Source organism: Peromyscus leucopus, chromosome 22, assembly GCF_004664715.2.
Source record: "Peromyscus leucopus breed LL Stock chromosome 22, UCI_PerLeu_2.1, whole genome shotgun sequence".
NCBI classification, from domain to species: Eukaryota; Metazoa; Chordata; class Mammalia; order Rodentia; family Cricetidae; genus Peromyscus; species Peromyscus leucopus.
Genome location: NC_051081.1, coordinates 8,969,445 through 8,995,208, shown reverse-complemented (window position 1 = coordinate 8,995,208; position 25,764 = coordinate 8,969,445). Strand labels below are relative to the sequence as shown.

The 25,764-nt window shown below is 38.3% G+C and overlaps 1 protein-coding gene across 1 annotated transcript; it reads right to left on the bottom strand.

Moving 5' to 3' along the window:
- Positions 1-529: 529 nt before the first annotated feature.
- Positions 530-25,762, bottom strand: LOC114685128 (zinc finger protein 709-like). Its single transcript, XM_028859746.2, has 4 exons — positions 25,600-25,762; positions 3,507-3,633; positions 3,230-3,287; positions 530-2,413 (listed from the first exon to the last, which is right to left on the bottom strand). The coding sequence occupies exons 1-4, from the start codon at positions 25,600-25,602 to the stop codon at positions 1,012-1,014; spliced, it is 1,590 nt and encodes a 529-aa protein (XP_028715579.1). The 5' UTR covers positions 25,603-25,762; the 3' UTR covers positions 530-1,011.
- Between the last annotated feature and the right edge of the window lie 2 nt (positions 25,763-25,764).

Below are 25,764 nucleotides of genomic sequence, written 5' to 3'. Positions count from 1 at the left end.
ATGTTATGCTGAGAAAAATCTAAGTATGCACCTAAATGTAAGGAAACTGCCAAGCAAGTAATAATAATAGTATAAAAAAGAACATGCCATAAAATGACAGCCAGAAAACACTAACAACAGATATACGTTTTCAACTTCACATGAAACACTGTTACTCAAAATGTACCTAAAAATTAAGCATACTGGATGATTAAGAATGCATCTGAATTTAACAAATCCAATACAGCTTTCTAGCAAAGGAGACTATATTACTTGATTTAAAAACAGCCATTAAATTGAAATTCAATTGATTTACCAAACGGACTTTCATCACCAAAATTCAAGTAGTTTCTTTATACAGTTGCTATTGTTGTTCCTTGCAAAGTGTCCTGGAAGTTTTCAACTGTAGGCTAAAGTTCTTGTCCTACCCCAGCTTTGCAGCCATCAAGGAAAGCAGGCAGGTGAAATAATGTCAGTCATTTTACTTGTCAAACCATACTTCAAAAGTTTTTTTTTTTTTAAGTCAAGAGGTCTTGTATGTGCACAAGAATGGAACAAAAAATATTTATTAAAATTTTTAGTGTATTTCAGGTTTTCAGTAATATTCTACAAAAAAAAATGTTCCAGCTCTTCACATTTCTTGCTTATACAATAATCAGCTATATCAGAAAATGTAATGACTCTTATTTGAAACATAAAATTTTCTTTTATATTTTTACAATGACAAATTTTATTTGGTTAGAAATGGTTCTTCTTAAATCTCCCAAACAGTGCTCAAACCCACAATGTAGACTAAGGTTTATTCAATGTTGCAATTCTCTAAAACTCCACTGCCCTAGTATGGGAATAAAAGGCATGCACCAAGCCGAGTACAACAACAGGTTTTATCCTATGTACACTTGCATATGTAAGTAAAAATTACACAACTGCTGATCTCATATTCTCTTGGTTTCTCTCCATACTTCTTTCATTCCTTGCAATAACAGCAAGCTGGCTACAAAGACTCACACATGATTTACATTAGTATAAGTTCTATCCACTGGATTTCTTCTCATTGTGAGTTCTTTCATGTTGGTGAAGATATGTAGAACATGTGAATGCTTTCCCACATTGCTTACATACATATGGTTTCTCTCCAGTATGGTTTCTTTCATGTATTTGAAGGGATTTTGAAAAAGTGAATGCATGTCCACATTGCACACATACATATGGTTTCTCTCCAGTGTGGATTCTTTCATGATTGTAACAAGCCCTATGTTGGATGAAGGCTTTCCCACATTGCTTACATGAATAAGGTTTCTCTCCAGTATGAATTCTTTCATGTTTGTGAAGGTATGTGGAACATGTAAATGCTTTCCCACACTGCTTACAAACATAAGGTTTTTCTCCAGTGTGAATTCTTTCATGAATGTAACAGGCACTGGAATAGGTGAAAGCTTTCCCACAATGTTTACATGAGTAAGGTTTCTCTCCAGTGTGAATTCTTTCATGGATCAGAAGCTGAGAGGAACGAATGAAGGCTTTTCCACACTGTTTACAAACATAGTGTTTCTCTCCAGTGTGAGTTCTTTCATGATTGTTACGGGTTGTGGGATCACTGAATGCTTTTCCACAATGCTTACACAAATAAGGTTTCTCTCCAGTGTGAATTCTTTCATGTTTACGAAGGTATGAAGAACGTCCAAATACTTTCCCACACTGCTTACATGCATAAAGTTTTTCTCGGCTGTGACTTCTTTCATGTTGAAGAAGGTGGTAAGAATGAATACATGCTTTCCCACATTGCTTACATACATAAGGTCTGTCTCCAGTGTGAGTTCGTTCATGATTATAGCAGGCCCTTGGATGGATGAAAGCTTTTCCACAATACTTACATGCAAAAGTCTTCTCTCTAGTATGAATTTTATGATGTTTGATAAGATGACTGGAATTAATGAAGGTTTCTCCACACTGCTTACATACAAATGGTTTTTCTCCAGTTTGGAGTTTTTCATATGACTGAACATAACTACATGTCATGAGAGCTGTTTCAAACTGCTTATATTCACAGAGACTATGACTTTTCTCATAATCTTGATCAGAAGTGAGACTCCTACAGTGCTCATTAGATAGTTTATTTTCATAGGGTTTCTGTCTGGAAGGATTCTCATAGGTAAGAAAGGACTCAGAATGTGTAAAATCTTTCCAACATTTCTTATGTTTAAAAAGCTTTTCCACATGTTCCTGATATGCATATGGTTTCTCTACAGTTGGACCTCTGAGGTGCACATCTGACTGTGAAAGACCAATGACATCATTTTTACACACACCATTTTCACATACTATTATTCCAGGAGGCGTGCACTCATTAACAATATGCTCTTGAATCTGTTGAGGGGCTTCTCCATACTGAATACCACGTTCAAATTCATAGAATCCTTTAAACATATGAGTGCTGAAAAAAATGAAAAAATATTACTATAGTTTTATGGCTAGCCAAGAAAAGTGTTGGAGGCTGGGTATTGTGGTACACACTTGTTATTGCAGTATTTAGAAGGCAAGGGCAAAGGGACAGCAAGTTCGAAGCCAACATAAGCCACATAGAAAGACCTCATCCTATGGGAAAAAAAAGTGTTGACTATTGCCACAAGAATTTATGAACCTAAAAGGACTGAACATTGAGCCACAGGCCCTGAGAATAACAATCTTCTTAGTTTCTCTAATATTGTCTCCTAAAATAATCCACACACAATTACAAAAAGAATGGTGAAAAAACACTACAGACACACAGTAATTTGTTTAGCCCTTGTCGTGCTTTGTTCTTTAAGTATCTCAAGTTACCAAAGTTGAATATTCCTTCTGAAAAATGGTGTGGGTCAGACTTTATGAAATTGGGACAGCTGAGTATTTTTAATGCAGCTATTGAAGGTAGGTTACAATATATCACAAACACGCTTTTATTCACATACATCTTATATTCAAAGCCTAAAGGCAACATGATAAAAATATATTAGATAATTTTGTGCACAAAGGAAAGTTTTTGCATAATGAAAGAATTAGAAAAATGTCCCATATAGTTTAAGGTTACATGATATTGTGCAAGATTACATTACAGACTTGGGATCCTTTAATTCTGAAGGCTCAAGTTCAATGAAGTTTTAGATTGAATCAATTTATATTTAGCTGTACTTGGATTATTTACTTGGGTCTCAGATTTCCTATTACTCTCAAGTATTTAATGTAAATTCTTTTTTCTTTGAGTATAAATTACCTCAGATTTCTCCTAATGTTTTGGTAATCCTCTCCAATATGTTCTTCCTCGGCTTTCCCTAAAAAGTAAACCCAAGGAAAGTTATTATTCAATATTACATTAAAAATCATTTCATTCTAGTCCCCTCCCATCCACCACCATGGTATAATTATAACAAAGCATACAATACTCACCAACATCTTTCCTTTCAATATTTCAAATTATGCAACTACACAGAGAGCAAGAAACAGTTATTTCTCTGAATGAACAAGGAAAAGAATCATGCTGTATTTTTTACCTATGGAGATCAGGTTGCTAAAGGTTTCCTTCATTACATCTTTGTAGAGCTCCTTTTGATAGGAATCCAACAAAGCCCATTCTCCTAGGGTGAAGTTCACAGCCACATCCTCAAAGGTTACTGGCTCCTAAAATAATCCACATACATTTATGAGATTAATGTTGAGAAAACATTGGAAATAGAGTGACTTGATTCTTTCATTTCATGCTTTGTTCATCTATTCCTTATACATCATGGCTAGCATTACTTTTTACTATTTACAAATAGTAAACACACATTTACTATTCATGCTAACTCTCACAGTGTCACACAATTCTCATGCCAGCATGGAACTGTATGATAAATGAACACCAGAACAGGACCACCTATTGTGACGTTTGCCTCAACTGTACACTGCATCTTTAGTAATTTAAAACCCACCAGAGTAGACACCAGCTCTAGGAAGCCTGTATAGTTATGAGAAATGTCTATTTGTCAATAGAAGCTAATTATGAAGCCTGGGGACATCCACTGGAATAGAAACAACCAGCTTAACTATAAAGGGGGAATCGCTGCCATGCAATGTTTTATAACAACAAAACAGTATTTTATATACTCCTACTAACTTTCCAACTATTTACCTATTTCTGACATACTAAGAGATTAAAATCCCAATGAAATTTAGATGAATTCTCTCTTATCAAGACTATGAATGTGCCAGGCATGGTGGTGCACACCATTAATTACAACACAGAGGAGGCAGGGGCAAATGGATCTCTGAATTTGAGGCCAGCCTAGTCTACATAGTAAATTCCAGGACAACTAGAGCTACATATACAGTGAAACCCTGACTCAAAAAAAGAAAAGAAAAAGACCATGAATGTCAGCCCTAAACAGAACATTTTAATCAGTTCCTTCATGCCCAAGGCTAAAGGAACATCAGAGAAGAGGTGGAAAGAATGTAAGGGCCAGAGGTGGAGAAGAGGAGTGCTATAAAATGCTGACTTCTGGACACAACATGACTATTGTACTTGTGAACTCATGGCATCTATGGTTATCTATACAAGACCAAGCCAGACAAAATCCTGGCATAAACAGATTCACTTCATGCCTCAACCCTTACTAAGGAGCTAGTGACAGGTGGGAGCTGCTGGGGGAGAGAGAATCACTCTTTTACAATGTAGTCACTGGTAGTTTCCTATGCACCAATGGATGGTATCATACCCGTGTACACATATAGGCAGTACTAATTAAGCTTAATGGTTTATAAGGAAGAAAAAAAGACATGAAGTTGGGCAAGAGACATGTTATGAGGATATACAGGAAGTCTGAAGTGGAAATGGGGGACAGATATGATATTTTATTATGCACACATGTAAAATTCTCATAGAATAAAAAAATATAAACAATCACATTACTCATCTGATAGATAACATGAAACATCTACTGTTAAAATGTGTTACACCAAGGCCCAGATATGAAAGCTTGCTGCCAAATTTGATAGTCTAAGTTGCATCACTGACCCATATGATGAACGAAGAGAACCGACTTTTGAAAGCTGCCCCGCCCCTTATTCTGTTGTGGTACAAGCACATCACAGCCAGCACCAAGACTAAATACAATGAAAAGCAAATCAAACCGAGGAATAGCTTTCTGAAAGAGAAATAGCAAGTCCAGGCTCTTTCTGATTTGTTTTCTGGAACACTTAGTGAAAATGTGATGTCAATAACTTGCAGTCTCTTCCAGAAGATAAAAACAGATGAGACTGAGAGTCAGCTCAGTGGTTAAGAGTACTTGTTGGTCTCGCAGAGGAATCCCCAGCACTCAGCAGCCAACTCAAAACTACCTGCAATTTCAGCTCCAAGTGCTCTCACCCACTATTCTGACCTCTGCAGGTATCCTTCCCCCGCGCCCCACACACTGCACTAGTTAGTTTGTGGAGTTTTGTTGTTTTGTTTTTGTCAATTTGATACAAGCTAGAGTCATCTGGGAATAGGAAATCTCAACTGAAAAAATGTCTTCATAATACTGGCCTACAGGCAAATATGTGAGACATTTTCTTGATTTATGTTTGATATGGGAGGGTCCAATCCATGGTAGGCAGTATCACTTCTGGGCAAGTGGTCCTGGGTTGTATAATAAAACGGGCTAAATAAGTCATAAAAAGCAAGCCAGTGAATAGCATTCCCTTGTGGTCTCTGCTTCAGTTCCTGCCTTGCTTGAGTTTCTACCTTGGCTTCCCTCAATGATGGATTATCATCAGGACGTATAAGTCAAATAAACTGCTTTTTTCCCAAATTGCTTTTGGTAATAGTGTTTACCACAGCAATAGAAAGCAAACTAGGACACACATATAAGCAAAAATAAAAAGTGAAAATAAAGCAATATATATATATATATATATAAATCAACTTTCATCCTATGAGACCAATACCACTAAAGGAATATGAAGTCATAATACCAAATAGGAGAGAAAAATATAGAAATGTCTTTTGAATAGATTTTAAAATCTTTCCCAAATAACAGATTACATATGAGTATGTATATGTCATATGTATGTGTGATTGTTTGTGTGTGTGTGTGTGTGTAGCAACCAAATATACACCAAAGGCCATGAGTATACAGACATACAAATAATCAAATGCCAAAACAAAAACAAACAAACAAACAAAAAAAAAACCCATGTCACTGAGCACACATTCTATAATTGCACCAGAGACATCTTCAGGTTCTTATTGGTCAGAAACAGCTTTTTACACACCAACCTTCATTTAATACTAAAGAAGACTCACCACGGGAAGTTTCCTATGCTAATATATGAACATTATGAATATATGAAGTTTTATTGAAGAATGACAATAATGACACAAGGGAATCATACTAGTATATGTTCTTTTGTGACATGTACTCAGTGTCATAAAATTAATCTTTAATGGAACCATCAAGTTCTCTTAATTCCCATGAATCTTTTCAAATCTGTATGAACTATGATGACATTTAAATGACTAGAAATATGGAAATAATACCTTGATCAGTACTTACAAGGTTGAGGAAGGAAGACTTTTGAGTTCAAGACCTGCCTGGCTGGTACAGCAAAACAGGAAAAGAAAACATAAAGACAGACTTTGAAGCTATATTAAATTATAGTTTTAGTATATTAAAAGATGAAGATGAAGAGATCAGAGGAAAGCAATGTGGACATAAGTGAGAAAACTCATTTAATAGAGCAGGCCTTTATCCACAATATCTTTACCATATAAGGTGGTGAAAATTTGGTTTCTACTTGGAATCATGCATAGTATATTCCTCTGGTCCATGCACAATAGTCAAAGTTTACCTAGAAACGAGAAAGATGAAAATAAACCCCTGTGTCATGTCTGGTAGTTTTTATAGAATCAAAAAATGTTGAGCCTGACACAGGAAGACAGTGAGATAATATTCACTGTAGACCAGTGGTTGTCAACCTTCCTAATGCTTCAACCCTTTAATACAGTTCCTCATGTTGTGATGACACAAATCATAAAATTATTATTTTGTTGCCACTTCATAACTGTAATTTTGCTAGTGTTATGAATCATAATGTAAACATCTGATATGCCACCCCTGTGAAAGGGTTTTTTAACCCAAATGGGATCACAACCACAGGTTGAGGACCATTGCTCTAGACTATGTAAGCATCTTTAAACACTGGTCTTATAGTAGAAGTTTGAAAAATAGCCAACTGACCTTTGGATTTAAGAACAGACTTTCCTTATGAGGAAAAAAAAAAAACCTTCTGTATAGACCATATGGAGATATGTTAATATATGAAAATTAAGGACGGTGAAAGACAACCAAGCAAAAAGCTATCAAGAGCCAATGCAATACCAAAGAATCAAGTGTGCAAATTCACAAATGAATGCATGGCAAAAAGAATGACAACAAAAATATAACTAATCAACTTAAAACATATAGGAACTAAGAGTCATAGCCCTGAGTAAGGAAGTCAACATGCAAATTGTATTTTTTTTTTTAAATTGTGTGCACAGTTTTGGTGGCCAGAAAAGGGTGTGGGATCTGTGGTGTGACACCAATTCTGAAGAGACATGAACAAATATCTACTCACCCCAGATAGGAAACTGATGACAGACCAAAGTGAGGATATCATCAGAGTCTAACTTGATAAACCAATGTGTTTTATTGGATTACTTACAGGAATATATGTGAGCAAAAATGCCTAAAAGACCTTAGCATCACTAAAAGTCCACCCCTTACATGGATGATGGCTCAGAAAAGTTGGAAACCTGTAGCACACCACACATGGTACAGGCAGCTCATCAGTATCTTTTCTGGGCACCTATGAGCCTCTAAAAGGCATCCCTGCTGAACTAAGAATATCTTTCTGTGGTCTTTACTGTTTATATAATCTTGGAGAACAAGGGGCCTATTGAATCTGGTCTGTTTCAGGAAGTTTCTGAGGCTTTAGAGTTGTTTATTTTAATGAGCTTCCCAGTGAGATGAAATGTTTCACCTCTTTTCAGAATATCCTGAGTCTTTTTTGGTTTGTTTGTTTTTCAAGACAGAGTTTCTCTGTAGCTTTGGAACCTGTCCTTGGACTCTCTCTGTCGAGCAGGCTGGCCTTGAACTCAAAAAGATCTGCCTGTCTCTGCCTCTCAAATCCTGGGATTAAGGCATACACCACCACTGCCTGGCCATCCTGGGTCTTAATGAGTTTCCCTCCGTCCAAGATGAAATGTTCTATCTCAGAGGAAATTGCTACACATCAGCATTCCCCTAAGTAACCTGATCTGGGCACTGGGAACCAAACTTGGGTCTTCTGGAAAAGCAGTAAGCACTCTTAACTACAGAGCCATCTATCCAGTACCTAAAGTGTTCTCTTTGAGAACTAATAGACAAAAAGAATTTATACATGAACAACATTTACATCACTGTCATTTCCTGTAATGTGAACTTCAATGCAACCTACTAGAGTCATATTTCTCTAATGTGTGGCAAATGTAGTTTGTATTTATACCTGTTGCCATATGCAGTATTTTTACATTTCTAAAGCCAGCTTGAAAATGTCCTAAAAACATGGACACAAAACAAAATAAGGAAACAGTTTATATCTAACCTCAGATACAGGCATGCATAAAACATACCAAGGCAAAGAAAAAAATCCCCTGTCCTGAAAAACCAAAAAAAAAAAAAAAAAGAAAAGAAAAGAAAAAAAATCCCAGGGTGTTTTCGTTTGTAAAGCAAGCTGAAAGCTACAAGTTAAACCTCTAAGAACATGCTGAGTGTGGTCCAGCAAGAAGGCTTAATTGGTAAATGTGCTTACCTCCATGCCTGATGACCAGAGTTCAACCCCTGGGACTCATGTTATAAGTGAGATCCAACTTCTGAAAGCTATCCTCTGACCCTGCCATACATATCGTGGAATGTGCATACTCACAAATACACACACACACACACAAGTAAGTGTAAAAAGTTTAAAAAAGAACAATGCATAGTACAAAGTCACATGTAGGGACCAGCACAAATGCCTCAGAAAGTAAATGGGCCTGTCATAAAGCCCAGTATCTTGAGTTCAATGCTAGGAATCATGTGGTGGAAGGAGAGAACCAAGTCTCATAAACTGTCCTCTGACCTCCAAATATGAACCTACATTTACATACAAATAAGTAAACAAGTGAATATAATAATTTTTTAAAGTCACACATAGAAGATATAGAAAAGCAGACAAGAAGAGTAAGGATGAATCAAGCAGGCAGGGCATCAGATGGTGACTTGAACAAATGCCTAAGGTCCAGGCAGGAATTTTATTTTTGAGATAGCACCCTAATATGTACCCCAGATTAGTGTCACATTTAACCAATGTCCTTTCTCATCTTCCCGAGTAGTTGCTGCAGACATACACAACCACTAGTCATTAATTTTAGGGAATTCTCAGAAAATCAGTTATTAGAAAATCTTTGAAGTGTGATTTTTTTTTTGAAAATACAAACTGCAGAACACAATATGTTTCATTATGAAATTTTGATACATGCATACTACAGACGTGGATACAAATGTTTGGTGTTCTTTCAGTAAATATATACACATCCACTTAGATGCAAAAAAAACTTTTCAATTGGTCTCTCAAACATGCAAAAGAGGTCTTAATTATCATGTTCTAATTTCTTTCTTTCTTTCTCTCTCTCTCTCTCTCTCTCTCTCTCTCTCTCTCTCTCTCTTTCTTTCTTTCTTTGTATTCCTCCCTTATTTCCTGCATGTAATAATTCATCAACCTTGTTTACAGGATTTGAAACTGTTTTGGGGTAGGTATAGTCTTTGGGTAAGGCTTTGGGTTTTTTTTGTGGTAATTTTGTTTTTGTATTTTTTTTTTAAGAGAGGATCTCACTAAGTAGCAGCATTTGCTATGTGGACGAGGCCCCCTCAACTCATTGCTTCTGATTCAAAGTGCTAGGATAAAGGCTGAAGGCAACCATACCCAGCTATGGGTAACTTTTTGACTGATTTTTAAATTCGCTTTATTGAGTAGTCAATTTTGAAAATTTGTTTACCCCTAAAGATTTTTTATCTCAGTGCTAAGGAGATAAATAAAAACAGTATTTGTTGTATAAGCATGAGGAGAAAATAAAACTGGGTATGGCTCTAGGCACCTGTAACCTTAGCACTGGGGGTGGGGTGGGGCACATTCTGGGGCTCCCCAACCAACCATCAAAGCTGAAACAGCAAGCTCAAGGTACAGTGACAGAAATTGACTTTTGGAACCAAAGAAGAGATGGCACAAACTGACAAACTCCTGTGGTCACACATACATGTTGCTGGAGGGCTTCTCTCCAGCTTCCACCAAGTCCCGCAGTCCCACAATCCACGTATAAAATAATCACTCAGACGCTTATATCACTTATAAACTGTATGGCCGTGGCAGGCTTCTTGCTAACTGTTTTTATATCTTAAATTAACCCATTTCTATAAATCTATACCTTGCCACATGGCTGGTGGCTTACCGGTGTCTTTACATGCTGCTTGTCCTGGCCGTGGCTGCAGTGTCTCTCTCCCCTTCTTCCTGTTTACCCAATTTTCCTCTCTCCTTGTCCCACCTATACTTCCTGCCTGGTACTGGCCATCAGTGTTTTATTTATATAGAGTGATATCCACAGCACATACATGCACAACACACACATAAACTACACACCACACATACAGAAATATCTTTTTATTTATTTATTTATTTATTTATTTATTTATTTATTTATTTATTTATTTATTTATTTTTTATGAATCTTGCTGGGCTGTGGTAGGCAGCCTTTAAAGGCAGTCAGATATCTCTGAGTTTGAGGCTAACCTGGTCTACTAGGGAGTTCCAGGACAGCCAGGGCTAGAAAAACAAACCAAAAAATAACCAAAACCAAAATAAAACAATAACAACAAATTTGTAAAATTAGACATCTTAATTCTTTCTCCAACATCTTATCCAATATAAATTTGGATTCAGTGAGTAAACAGTTGTGAACTTCTGGAAAAGTTATATTGACTTCATTTTCACATTTATTGTCAAGTTTTAGATTTGTTTATGCAAATTCTAAGTGTTAAGAGTTCTGCTGAGGGGAGTATGAAGATTGGGTGGGGGTAGTGGCCACTCTAATGCAAATGTTACAACTTAGAGGGGAAAGGTTTCCTGGCAGTCAGGAGCTAAGAAATACTGAAGTCAAACTGGACAACAAACCTCACACAGTAGAACTGATGGGAGGGAAAAACTCAGGAGAGTGGCTGTCTTTGCTCAGATGAGGAGCAGCAAGAACTGAGCAGAAGACAACATTTATATAGTGTTTCTTGGGTGTAGGCTTTCCACAGGGAGCTTTCCAGGGTGGGGATTGGTGGGCTTTCAAGTCCAGAGCTTAACCTCCTGTGTCTAGAGGGGCGGGGTCCATTAGAATGTTCTGTGGGTGGAGCCTGGCAGCTGAAGGTCCTCAGGGGCAGATTCTACGCTCTCTGCTCAACTTGAGGGGCTTGCACACATATGGATAAATTTTTCATATTTATGTAAGCAATTTATTAGTGAGCAATCTTTTCTTGAGGTTATCAGTCCTTCACTTACATGCTATGGCACACATGCACATATATACATGAACACACACAAAATAAGTAAATGTAATTACTTACTTTTTAAATGATTCATTTATTTTTATTTTATGTGTATTTGTATTTTGTCTATATGTATATCTATATGAGGGTGTCAAATCCCCTGGAGTTGGAGTTTCAGATAGTTGTGAGCTGCCATGTGAGTACTGGGAATTGAACCTGGGTCCTTTGGAAGAGCAGTCAATGCCGTTAACCACTAAGCCACCTCTGAGGCCCGATAATTTATTTAATGTTCAAAAATTCAAAGGTGTAAGGGAAAAGTGCTAACTACTTACAACTGTACATACATCACAATAATATCATATCTCTCATCAGTAACCACCAAGGCGAGAAAAGCATGAAATGATGTATTTCAAACCCTGAAAGTAATGAACTGCACATAGAAATGGCTAAATCCATGAAAGGTATCTTTAAAAACTGGATGAGAAGTTTGTTCCACACATGTATAAACTAAGCAGTTCAGGATAACCAAACTAATATGACAGAATATAGTTAAAGGGATATGATACACAGAAGAGGAAGGCAGTTTAAACAAGAGCACACAGGAAAATAAATTTCAGTCCAGTGAGATGCCACTTGCTTTGTAAGCCTGACACCTGGGTTTGATCACTGGAACCCATATGAAAGGAGAAAGAGACTGCCTTTTGCCTTTACACACAGGTTTGGGCAGGCATGGCGCGCACACACACACACACACACACACACACACACACACACACACACACTGCACTCCCCCCATACACACAAATGAAAAACAGTGTGCAGCAAACCCTCAAGATGATAAAAAGGGAAACAAACAAGTGGAATATAATTCAAACAATGAGAAAAACAACCAATTAAATTCCAAGAATTTAGTAATCATCTTAGTAATGAGCCTAAATGTCCATGGCTTCACTCACCAATAAACACATGCAGACTAACTGGATGACATGAACTAGATCTCATTACTGATTCCCCAAAACACAGACCTCTTTGGTAAAAACAGCATGAGTTAAAGAATGGAAGTCCATCTAGCCAGTGAATTGAAACTTAAAACTAGCAGGTATCACGTGATTAAAATGAGCATCAGACTAAAATTAGTCCAAAACCAAAAAGGACATTACACAATATGGCAAACAATCAAAAAGGTTTAACAAGTGTAAATATACATGTAACAAATGTAGAAGCTCCCAATTAAAACAAAAAACACTAGTGGACATAAAATATCAAATCTGTCCTGATCTCCCTCTCTCTCAACTTTAGATAAATATCCAAACTAAAAGTTAAAAAAGAAACTTCAGAGTTAAACTACATCATAGATAAAATGGGCATCACATATAAAATAATGTTAGTAATATGATATTGAAGACAGACATAGCTGCCAGATGTGGTAGCGCCTGGCTTTAACTTTAACATTCCACAGGCCGAGGCAAGCGATCACTAATGAGCTCAAAGCTATCTTGATATAACAAGGACTATTGGAGTCCAGTCCCTTATAGCCTTTCCCTGTGGAGGAATCTAACAACTAGCTAAGGATCTAATCTTAGGGATATCAAAAGAATCTAAGCACAGTGAGCTCTTCCGTTCACTTTATTCTTCTAAAGCAATTCTCTCTACACAGCTTCTTTTCTGCTCTCATACTTAGCTCCTCCCTTGCCTGATTCTCTGTACCTTTCTCTCTGGGGTCTCTGAAGTTTCCAATTTACATACACATACAATCAGCAATTCTCTGGCCAGCAAGGTCACAAGGCTTGAATTCTTTCAGGGTCATATCTTTGAGAAAATCAGTAAGATTGACAAGTCCTCATCTAAATTAAGTAAAAAGCAGAAAGAAGATCCAAATTAATAACATTAGATATGAAAATGAGGACATAACAACAGACACTGAGGAAATCCAGAAAATCATAAGGACATACTTTAAAAAACCTGTACTCCATGAGTTGGAACATCTGGAAGTAGATAATTTTCTGGATACATACCACTTACCAAAGTTAAATCAAGATCAGATAAACAATTTAAATAGGCAAATAACCCCACTGAAATAGAAGATATCATTACCAAAACCACCTAGGCCCTGGTGGTTTTGGGTAAAGAATAGTACTAGACCCTAAAAGCAGAATTAATGCCAATGATCCTCCAATTACTCCACAAAATAGAAACAGAAGGAACACTGCCTAATTATTTTTACCAGGCCACAGTTACCCTGATACCTAAACTTTATAAAGTCCCAATAAAGAAAGAGAATTACAGACCAATTTCCCCTATGAATATAGATTTAAAAATTCTCAACAAAGCACTTGCTAACCAAATCCAAGAACACATTTAAAAGATCATCCACCATGATTTTGTAGGCTTCATCCCAGAGATCCAGAGATGGTTCAATATACATAAATCAATAAACGTAATACACCATATAAACAAACTGAAAGACAAAAACGACATGATTTCTCATTAGATGCAGAAATGGACTTTGACAAAATCCAACACCCCTTTAGGATAAAAATCCTGGAGAGATTTGAAGGAAAATGCTTCAAAATAATAAAGGCAGTCTACAGCAAGCCCATAGCCAACAATAAATTAAATGGAAAGGAACTCAAAACAATTACACTAAAATCAGGAACATGACAAGATTGTCTACTATCTCCAAACCTATTCAATACAGTAATTGAAGTCTTTAGCTAGAGCAATAAGACAACTAAAGAAGAACAAGGGGATACAAGTTGGAGAGGAAGAAGTCTAAGTATCTCTATTTGCAGACAATATGATATTATATATAAGTAACTCTAAAAATTCCACTAGAGAACTTTTACAGCTGATGAACATTTTCAGCAAAGTAGGTGGATACAAAATTAACTCACAAAAATCAGCAGTCCTCCTATATACAAATGAAAAAATGGTCTGAGAAAGAAATCAGGGAAACAACACCCTTTACAATAGCCTCAAATAATATAAAATATCTTCTGGTAACTCTAATCAAACAAGTGAAAGACTTGTATGATAAAAACTTTAATTGAAGAAGATATTAGAAGGTCTTATATGCTCATGGATCAGTAGAATTAATAATGGTCATCTTACCAAAAGAAATCTACAGATTCAATGCACTCCCATGTAGATGCAGTTTTCCTGCCTCGCCCACAGTTAGGACAAATCTCTCTCACCCGCCAGTCCCACAGCCGCTCAGACCCAACCAAGTAAATACAGAGACTTATATTGCTTACAAACTGTATGGCCGCTGCAGGCTTCTTGCTAACTGTTCTTTTATCTTAAATTAACCCATTTTTATAAATCTATACCTTGCCACGTGGCTGGTGGCTTACCAGCGTCTTTACATGCTGCTTGTCCTGGCTGTAGCTGCAGTGTCTCTCCCTCCTTCTTCCTGTTTCCCCAATTCTCCTCTCTCTTTGTCCCGCCTATACTTCCTGCCTGGTCACTGGCCATCAGTGTTTTATTTATTGACCAATCAGAGCAACAGATTTGACATACAGACCATCCCACAGCACTCCCATCAAAATTTCAACACAATTATCTACACATCTTCAAAGGACAATTCAAACTTCATATGGAAACACAAAAAAAACCCAGGATAGTTCAAATAATCCTGACAATAAAAGAAGTGCAGGAGGTCTCACTAACCCCCAATTTCAAGTTGCACTACAGAGATGCAGTAATAAAAACAGCATGATAATGGGACAGACTTGCTGATCAATGAAATCATCACATTGACAGTCCAGACATTAAACCCACACACCTATGGACACCTTATTTTTTATAAAGAAGCCACAAATACACATTGAAAAAAGACAGGATCTTCAACAAATAGTGATGGTCAGGCTGGATGGCTACATGTAGAAGAATCCAAACACACTCACAGTTATCACCCTGCACAAAAGTCAATTCCAAATGGATCAAAGACTTCAACCTAAAACCAGATACACTGAACCTGATAGAAAAAAATGTGGGAAATAACCTTGAACTCACTGGCATAGGCAAAATACAAAAAACAAAAAAAAACCTTTCTGAATAGACACCATTAGCACAGGCACTAAGATCAACAATTAATAAATGGAACCTCATGAAACTGAGAAGCTTCTAGCCAACAAAGAATACTGAATTACTGAAAAACACTTAAAGAAATGTTCAACATCCTTAGCCATCAGGGAAATGTAAATCAAAACTACTTTGATATTCTATCTTACACCTTAATCATGCTCACTGGTTCTCTATTCATAACAGAAATTCTAAACAACTTAGGTGTACCTCAACAAAAGAATGGGAAAAGAGAATTGTGGTACATTGACAAAATGGAGTATTACTTAACCATTAAGAAAAAAAAGAAACAGAACACCCGCCCAACTTGGCCCCACCTGCCAGGCATCAGGCAGGGCTCCTGCGGTCACTAAGACCTCCCAGCAGACCCTGAAATCTACACGCCCTGTCCCCATACCATCTGCCAGCCACTTCTTGAAACTTGGAAACCAACCCCTACCTCTCATCAGGCCTAGAGAGAGCTCTCATTGGACAACGGGTTGTCATTGGATCAAGAGAAACCTCAGGAGACAGGGAATCTGCCAGCCCTCATTAGACCAAGAGTGGCTTTCTGAGAAGTAGAATCTGCCACCACTCACTGGACCAAGAGAGGCATCCTGAAACACAGTATCTGTCAGCTCTGACTGGACCAAGAGCCTTGATAAGACCAAGAGTGGATCAGTGAGTCACAGAATCAACTAGCTTGGGTTGACCCAAGAGAAGCTCCCTGAGACACAGAATCTGCCTGCTCCAATTAGATCAAGATCTAAGATAGGACCCAGACGGGCCCGCTGAGACACAGACACAACAAGCACAGAGTGGATCAACAGCAACTCGTTCAGACACAGGCAACTCTTATACCCATTACAGGAGAAGATGGGCAGACATCAAGGCAGAAGTACAACAACATAAAGAGCAATACAGCATCACCAGAACATAGCCCTCCTCCAACAGCAAGACCTGAACATCACAAGGTAGAAGAAGCAGAAGAAAGCGACCTTAAGAATAGCATCATAGCCGGGTGGCGGTGGCGCATGCCTTTAATCCCAGCACTCGGGAGGCAGAGGCAGGCGAATCTCTGTGAGTTCGAGGACAGCCTGGGCTACCAAGTGAGTTCCAAGAAAGGCACAAAGCTACACAGAGAAACCCTGTCTCAAAAAAAAAAAAAAAAGAATAGCATCATAAAGATGCAAGAGGCCTTTCAAGAAAAAATGAAAAAGGAAATTGAGGAAAAGACAAACAAAAAAAAAGTGGAAGAAATCAATAAGGAAACTGAGAAAAAGACAAACAAAAAATGGAAGAATCTATAAAGAAATAGAGGAAAAGACAAATAAAAAATTGGAAGAAATTAATAAATCCCTTAAAGAAAATCATGAAAAAGCAATTAAACAGGTGAGAAAAACAGGTCAAGACCTGAAAAAGGGAAGTAGAAACAATAAAGAAGACACAAACAGAAGGAATACTGGAAATAGAAAATCTGAGTAAACAAACAGGAAACACAGATACAAGTATAATCAACAGAATACAAGAGATGGAAGAGAGAATCTCTGGTGTACAGGATAGAATAGAGGAAATAGATGCATCAGTCAAAAAAAATACCAAAGCCAAAAAAGTCATAACACAAAATGTCCAAGAAATCTGGGACACCATGAAAAGACCAAACCTAAGAATCATAGGTATAGAGGAAGGAGAAGAATAGCAACTCAAGGGCACAGAAAATATATTCAACAAGATCATAGAAGAAAACTTTCTCAACTTAAAGAAGGAAATACCTATGAAGGTACAAGAAGCCTAAAGAACACCAAAAAGACTAGACACCCTCCCCCAAAAGTCTCCTTGCCACATAAAAATTAAACAACTAAACGTACAGAATAAAGAAAGAATATTAAGAGCAGCAAAGGAAAAACGCCAAGTGACTTATAAAGGCAAACCCATCAGAATAACACCCGATTTCTCAATGGAGACTTTGAAAGCCAGAAGGACCTGGACAGATGAAATGCAGACACTAAGAGACCATGGATGCCAGCCTAGACTAATATACTCAGCAAAACTTTCAATCATCATAGACAGAGTGAACAAGACATTCCAAGACAAAACCAGATTTAAACAATACCTATCCACAAATTCAGCCCTACAGAAAGCACTAGAAGGAAAATTCCAACCTAAGGAAGTCAGATACACCCACAAAAACCACATGCAATAGATAACCCCACAGCAGTAAACCCCAAAGAAGAGAAGTACACGCACTACCACCAAAAGATATCAGGAACTAACAATCACTGCTCATTAATATCCCTTAATATCAATGGAGTTAATTCACCTATAAAAAGACATGGGCTAACAGAACAGATATGAAAGCAGGACCCATTTTTCTGCTGCATACAAGAAACACACCTCAATTTCAAAGATAGACACTACCTCAGGATAAAAAGCAGGGAAAAGTCTTTCCAATCAAATGGTCTTAAGAAGCAAGCTTGTGTAGCCATCCTAATATCCATGAAAACAGACTTCAAACTAAAATCAATCAAAAGAGATGAAGAAGGACATTACATACTCATCACAGGAAAGATTCACCAAGATGAAGTTTCAATTTTGAACATGTATGCCCCAAACACAAAGGCACCCACATGTGTAAAAGAAATATTACTAAAGCTTAATCACACATAAATCACACATAAAACCCCACACATTAATAGTGGGAGACTTTAACACCCCACTCTCACCACTGGACAGATCTGCCAAATCAAAACTTAACACAGAAATAAGGGACTTAACTAATGTTATGACTCAAATGGACTTAATCAATATCTACAGAACATTCCATCCTAACAAAAAGAATATACCTTTTTCTCAGCACTCCATGAAACCTTCTCTAAAATCGACCACATACTCAGCCACAAAGCAAATCTCAACAGATACAAAAAAATTGAAATAACCTCCTGTGTTCTGTCAGACTACCATGATTTCAACAACAACAAAAATTACAGAAAGCCTACAGTCTCATGGAAACTGAATAATGCTCAACTGATTCACCAATGGGTCAAGGAAGAAATAAGGAAATTAAAGACTTCCTAGAGTTCAAGTGAAAATGAAAGTACAAGATACCCAAACTTATGGGACGCTATGAAAGCAGTGCTAAGAGGAAAATTCATAGCAGTAAATGCCCACATAAAGAAGTTGGAGAAATCTCACACTAGTGATTTAACAGCACACCTGAAAGCTCTAGAACAAAAAGAAGCAAAGTCACCCAGGAGGAAGAGACATCAGGACATAATCAAATTGAGAGCTGAAATCAATAAAATAGAAACAAAGAGAATACAAAGAATCAATGAAACAAAGGGTTGGTTCTTTGAGAAAAATCAACAAGATAGACAAGCCCTTATCCAAACTAACCAAAAGGCAGAGAGAGCACATCCAAATTAGCAAAATCAGAAATGAAAAGGGAGACATAACAACTAACAATGAGGAAATCCAGAGAATCAGCAGGTTATATTTCAAAAACCTGTACTCCACAAAATTGGAAAATCTAAAAGAAATGGATAATTTTCTGGAATACGTACCACATACCTAAGTTAAATTAAGACCAGATAAACTATTTAAATAGTCCAATAACCCCTAAGGAAATAAAACAGTCATTAAAAGTCTCCCAACCAAAAAAAGCCCAGGACAGAATTTCAACACAGAATTCTACCAGATCTTCAAAGAAAAGATAATACCAATACTCTTTAAATTGTTCTACACAATAGAAACAGAAGAAACGTTACCAAACTCCTTCTTTGAGGCTACAATTACCCTGATTCCCAAGCCAAACAAAGGTGCAACAAAGAAAGACAACTACAGACCAATCTCCCTCATGAACAATGATGCAAAAATAATAAAATATTGGCAAACAGACTCCAAGAACACATCAAAACAATTATCCACCATGATCAAGTAGGCTTCATCCCAGAGATGCAAGGGTGGTTCAACATACGAAAGTCTGTCAATGTAATACACCATATAAACAAACTGAAAGAAAAAAAAACACATGATCATCTCACTAGATGCTGAAAAGGCCTTTGACAAAATACAACACCCCTTCATGATAAAGGTCTTGGAGAGATCAGGAATACAGGGAACGTAGCTAAACATAATAAAGGCAATTTACAGCAAGCCAACAGCCAACATCAAAGTAAATGGAGAGAAACGAAAAGCGATTCCACTAAAATCAGGAATAAAACAAGATTCTCCACTCTCCTCATATCTATTCAATATAGTACTTGAAGTTCTGGCCAGAGCAATAAGACAACATAAGGAAATCAAGGGGATACAAATTGGAAAGGAAGAAGTCAAGCTTTCACTATTTGCAGATGACATGATAGTATACATAAGTGACCCCAAAAATTCAACCAAGGAACTCATATAGCTTATAAACACCTTCAGCAATGTAGCAGGATACAAGATTAACTCAAAAAAATCAGTAGCCTTCCTATATACAAATGACAACTGGGCTAAGAAAGAAATCAGAGATACATCACTCTTTACAATAGCCACAACTGGTATAAAATACCTGGGGGTAACTCTAAGTAAACAAGTGAAGAACCTGTATGACAAGAACCTTAAGTCCCTGAAGAAAGAAATTGAAGATGTCAGAAAATGGAAAGTTCTCCCATGCTCATGGATAGGTAGGATTAACATAGTAAAAATGGCAATCTTACCAAAAGCAATCTACAGATTCAATGCAATCCCCATCAAAATACCAACACAATTCTTCACAAACCTGGAAAGAACAATACTCAACTTCATATGGAAAAACAAAAATCCCAGGATAGCCAAAAGAATCCTGTACAAGAAAACAACCTCTGGAGGCATCACGATGCCTGACTTCAAGCTCTACTATAGAGCTACAGTAATAAAAACAGCTTGTTACTGGCATGAAAACCAACATGTGGACCAATGGAACCAAACTGAAGATCCTGACATTAATCCACACACCTATGAACATATGATTTTCGACAAAGAAGCCAAAACTGTACAATGGAAAAAAGAAAGCATCTTCAACAAATGGTGCTAGCATAACTGGATGTCAACATGTAGAAGACTGCAAATAGATCTATATCTGTCACCATGCACAAAACTTAAGTCCAAGTGGATCAAAGACCTCAACATAAATCCAGTTACTCTAAACCTGATAGAAGAGAAAGCAGGAAGTAGTCTTGAATGCATGGACACCGGAGATCACTTTCTAAATATAACACCAGTATCAGATACTGAGAGAAACAATTAATAAATGGGACCTCTTGAAACTGAGAAGCTTTTGTAGGGCAAAGGACACAGTCAATAAGACAAAAACAGCCTACAGAATGGGAAAAGATCTTCACCAACCCCACATCTGACAGAGGGCTGTTATCCAGAATATATAAAGAACTCAAAAAATTAGACATCAAAATACCCAACAATCCAATTAAAAAATGGGCTATAGAGCTAAACAGAGAATTCCCAACAGAAGAAGCTCAAATGGCTGAAAGACATTTAAGGAATTGCTCAACATCCTTAATCCTCAGGGAAATGCAAATCAAAATGACTCTGAGATACCATCTTACACCCGTCAGAGTGGCTAAGATCAAAAACACTGAAGACAGCTTATGTTGGAGAGGATGTGGAGCAAGGGAAACACTCCTACACTGTTGGTGGAAATGCAAGCTTGTACAACCACTTTGGAAATCAATATGGCGCTTCCTTAGACAATTGGGAATCAACCTCCCTCAAGACCCAGCTACACCACTCTTGGGCATATACCCAAGGAATGCTCAATCATACCACAAGGACACATGCTCAACTATGTTCACAGCAGCATTATTTGTAATAGCCATAACCTGGAAACAACCTAGATGCCCTTCAACTGAAGAATGGATAAATAAAATGTGGTACATATACACAATGGCGCACTACTCAGCAGGGAAAAACAATGACATCATGAGGTTTGCAGGCAAATGGATGAAACTAGAAAATGTCATCCTGGGTGAGGTAACCCAGACACAGAAAGACAAACATGGTATGTACTCACTCATAAGTGGATACTAGATGTAAAGCAAATGATAACCAGACTGCAACTCACAACTCCAGGGAGGCTACCTAGTAAAGAGGACCCTAAGAAAGACACAGGGATCATGCAGCAACAGAGAAATGGATGAGATCTACATGAGCAAACTGGGGGTGAAGGATGGGGTAATGGAGGGCAAGGGTCAGAGGAAAGCGAGCTTAGGGGAGTGGGAGATCCCAGCTGGAACAGGAACAGAGTGGGAGAACAAGGAAAGAGACATCTTGATAAATGAAGACCCCATGGGAATAGGAAGAAGCAGAGTGCTAGAGAGGTCCCCAGAAATCCACAAAGATACCTCCACTATAGACTACTGGCAATGGTCAAGAGAGTGCCTGAGCTGACCTACTCTGGTGATCAGATGGCCGACCACCCTAACTGTCATGACAGAACTCTCATCCAGTGACTGGTGGAAGCGGATGCAGAGATCCACAGCCAAACCCCAGGTTGAGCTCCAGGAGTCTAACCAGCAAGAGAGGAGGAGAGAAGAGGGATTATAGGGACCATGATTGGAAAAAGCCCAGGGACAAATAGCCAAACTAGCGGAAACACAAGAACTGTGAACCAATAGCTGAGGAGCCCCCATTGAAGTGGTCCAGGCCCTCTGGAGAAGTGAGACAGTTGATGAGCCTGAACTGTTTAGGAGGCCCCCAGGCAGTGGGACTGGGACCTGTCCTTGGTGCTTGAGCTGGCTTTTTGGAACCTAGGGCCTATGCTGAGACACTTTGCTCAGCCTTGGTACAGGGAAGAGAGGACTGCACCTTCTGCCTCAACTGAATCTACCAGACTGTGCTGAATCCGCAGGGGAGACCTTGCCTTGGAGGAGGTGGGAATGGGGAGTGGATTGGGGGGGGAAGGCTGGGAGTTGGGGGGAGGGAGGACAGGGGAATTCAAGGCTGATATGTAAAAAATTAATTATAAAACAAAAATATTTATTAAAAAAAGAAAAAAGAAACAATAAAATTCACAGACAAATGGATGGAACTAGAAAAAAAAATATCCTGAGTGAGGTATTCCAGACCCAGAAAGAGATATGTGATCAGTGCCTTGCTTAGCCATCATTAGAGTAGCTTCTTCTGCAGCATATGGGAACAAATAGAGACCCACAGCCAAATATTATTCAGAGAATGAGACCTTGGAACACTCAGCCCTAAATGGAATGCCTCAATAAAATCCCTCCCCCAGTTTAGAGAACACGTTGGAAGAGGAGGCAAAAAGAGTATAGAACCCAGTGGGGATGGAGAACACCAAGAAAACAAGACACTCTAAAATCAACCCTAGCAAAGCTCATATAAACTCACAGAGACTGAAGCAGCATGCACCAGGTCCTCTGTGAATATATTATGGCTTCCAGTTTAGTGTTTTGTTCTGTGTGTGTGTGTGTGTGTGTGTGTGTGTGTGTGTGTGTTTGTGAGAGAGAGAGAGAGAGAGAGAGAGAGAGAGAGAGAGAGAGAGAGAGAGTTAGTTTCTTTGATAGCCTTGGCTGTCCTAGAACTAGCTCTGTAGACCAGGCTGGCCTCAAACTCATAGAAATCTACCTGCCTCTGCCTCCTGAATATTGTGATTAAAGACATGCACCACCACCACCCAGCTTTTCTTTCTTTCTTTTTTTTTTAAAATGAAATTCCTGAGTGTGTGAATGAGTGGGTCTCTGATCCTTGTCCCTTCTCTTGGCTCTTTTCCTTCTGTTTGTCTTGTCCAATTCAGATGCGTTAATTTTTGTTTTATCTTATTTTATTATTATCATTCCTTAGAAACCTATTTGTCTTCTAATGAGAGACAGAAAGGGAGTAGATCCAGATGGAAGAGGAAGTGGGGAGGAACTGAGAGGGGTAGAGGGAGGAGAAACCATAATCAGGATATATTGTATGTGGGAGGAATCTTTCAAATGCAAGTGGGGAAAAAAAGACAGTAGCAAGAGGTAAGTTTATACACAAAATAGAGGCTGAAAAAAAAGCTACGTGAAGATTACTATATGGAAGAAGCCAGTCTGCAAAGGAAGATCAGAAGCAGTTTGCTATCGGGACTTTTACAAAGGAACAGAGCATGCTCAAGAAAAGCTCCTGGTATACACACTAGAGAGAAGCAGACCCTTCTGCAAATGTTCCAGCGTGTCATGGATCACATTCCCTCAGCCTTTAGGGGAACCTTCCTTAGCTCACTAGTTAACTCTTATTCTTGAGAGTGCCTTTCCTTTCTCAATAAGCTGTCTATATTCTGTTTCTAACCATGTGTCTCTAGTGCAATCCTTCACTCTAGGAAAAAAGACCCTGGAATCTGGTCCTCTCTAAACTAAGATCCAATTCTCAACATTTAGAAAGTATGCTTTCCTTAATACCCTGGGCTTCCTCGTTGTTTCTCTGATCTCCATATCAAAATTAAAAGGAATGATTTTTTTTATCCTTTTTGTTACCTTATGACAAATGCCAATACTAAAAGCTTGCCTGTCCTGTTGAGTTTTCTTTTCCCCCTCAAACTCTAATTGTCCTCTGTTTCCTTCTAAGTCCATCTTTATTTTATTTTTAAATTAAAGAGACTAAAGAGTCAAAAAAGTAACCTCAGCTTCCAGAGAGACACATTGGGAACTCAGAGACATGTGAAATAAACAACTCAACTTAATGATGCAAACACAAGGTCTTAGGAAAACAAGAATGAGCCAGATTCAAAAGCAAAGACAGCAAGAAATAGAAACTATATGGGGAAAAATGAAATAAAAACTCAAAGTATAATACAGTCAAACTCAATTTCACAGGTGGTTCTTTAAAAAAAAAAAAAAAAACAGTAAGATAGGCAAAACTCTAGTCCAGCTAATGAAAAGTGAAGGGAGACAGAGATTAATAAAAATGAGTCATAAATTAGAGAGTCCAATGAAATGTGGAGGACCATTTGCTAATATTTGAACACATACCAAAATAAATAAATAAGAAAGGAAGGTAGGAAGGGAGGAAGGAAGGAAGGAAGGAAGGAAGGAAGGAAGGAAGAGAAATGAAAAGAAAAAGCATAATGTGTCAAATTAAGTAGTTAAATTCTGAGTCACATAACAACATACTAAAATTAAATCGAAGATATAAACAACTTAAGCATATTCATAACAATGAGACCAAAATATACATAACAAAAACTCCCTCCTCACAATTCCTTCTGTTTGTTGAAGTCTAGAGCAAAACAAACATTTTTTTCTTATACATTTAAACTATTCCTCTCATCTCATGCTTTTTTTTTTTTTTTTTTTTTTTTTTTCACAGCCAGCAATGCTGGAGGCATTTTCCAAAAATTCCACTTTTGCCTAGGCAATTAACTACCAAGTTGATAGGTGAAAACAAACCATCTTGAAGCAAATTCAAAATTCCCTCTTCCTTGAAAGCCTGGGCGTTTTCTCCCACTTTCAGTCAGAGGAGGCAAACAAATATTCCTTCATTAACACTTAACAAACAGCAAAAGCCAGGATGCGGGACCGGGTTACATTTGAGAGGTAAAAGGTCTGCCTAGAATGAGCAAGGCCTGAGGTTCAATGCCCAGTACAGCGTTCATCACTGAATTCCCTTCACAGAAGTCTGAACTCTACAGAGCATCCTCAGCACCAACTCGCCTGCGATGCAATGTCTGAGGAGGCGCAGTCTCACCCTGAGAGCTCTGGGGACCAGATGACACAGCTTCAGAAGGGCAGTACAGGGCTGGGCAGGGCCGGACTGACGGACCCGACCCAGGCTCTCCACTGCCTGCTGTGCACTCAATTAAAATGCTCGTGGGTTTGAGGGCGATGGTGACAGCCTCCACCTCAGACTCTGCAGCACAGACAGCTCCAGGGGAACGTCAGGGCGGCGCCGCCACTTTGTGACAAAGCCTCCGCAGTGTCACAAATCCGCCACACACGACTCCAGGAGCCCAGGGTACACTCACCATTTCCTGCTTCGGGCGTGAGCAGGTGTCCTTTCTAAAGAGCCTACAGACTGCAGAACGCACAACCAACCACAACAATCCACCTCCGGCGTCCCTGAAGCTACACAGGACTCAAACAGGGCGGCAATGGCGGCACCCTCTGACTGTCCGCGCTCCTCATTGGAC

Coding starts and splice junctions, on each gene's coding strand:
- LOC114685128 (XM_028859746.2), bottom strand. Junction 3,288..3,506: donor TAGCAACCTGATCTCCATAG/GTAAAAAATACA, acceptor TTTACTTTTTAG/GGAAAGCCGAGGAAGAACAT. Junction 2,414..3,229: donor AACATTAGGAGAAATCTGAG/GTAATTTATACT, acceptor CATTTTTTTCAG/CACTCATATGTTTAAAGGAT.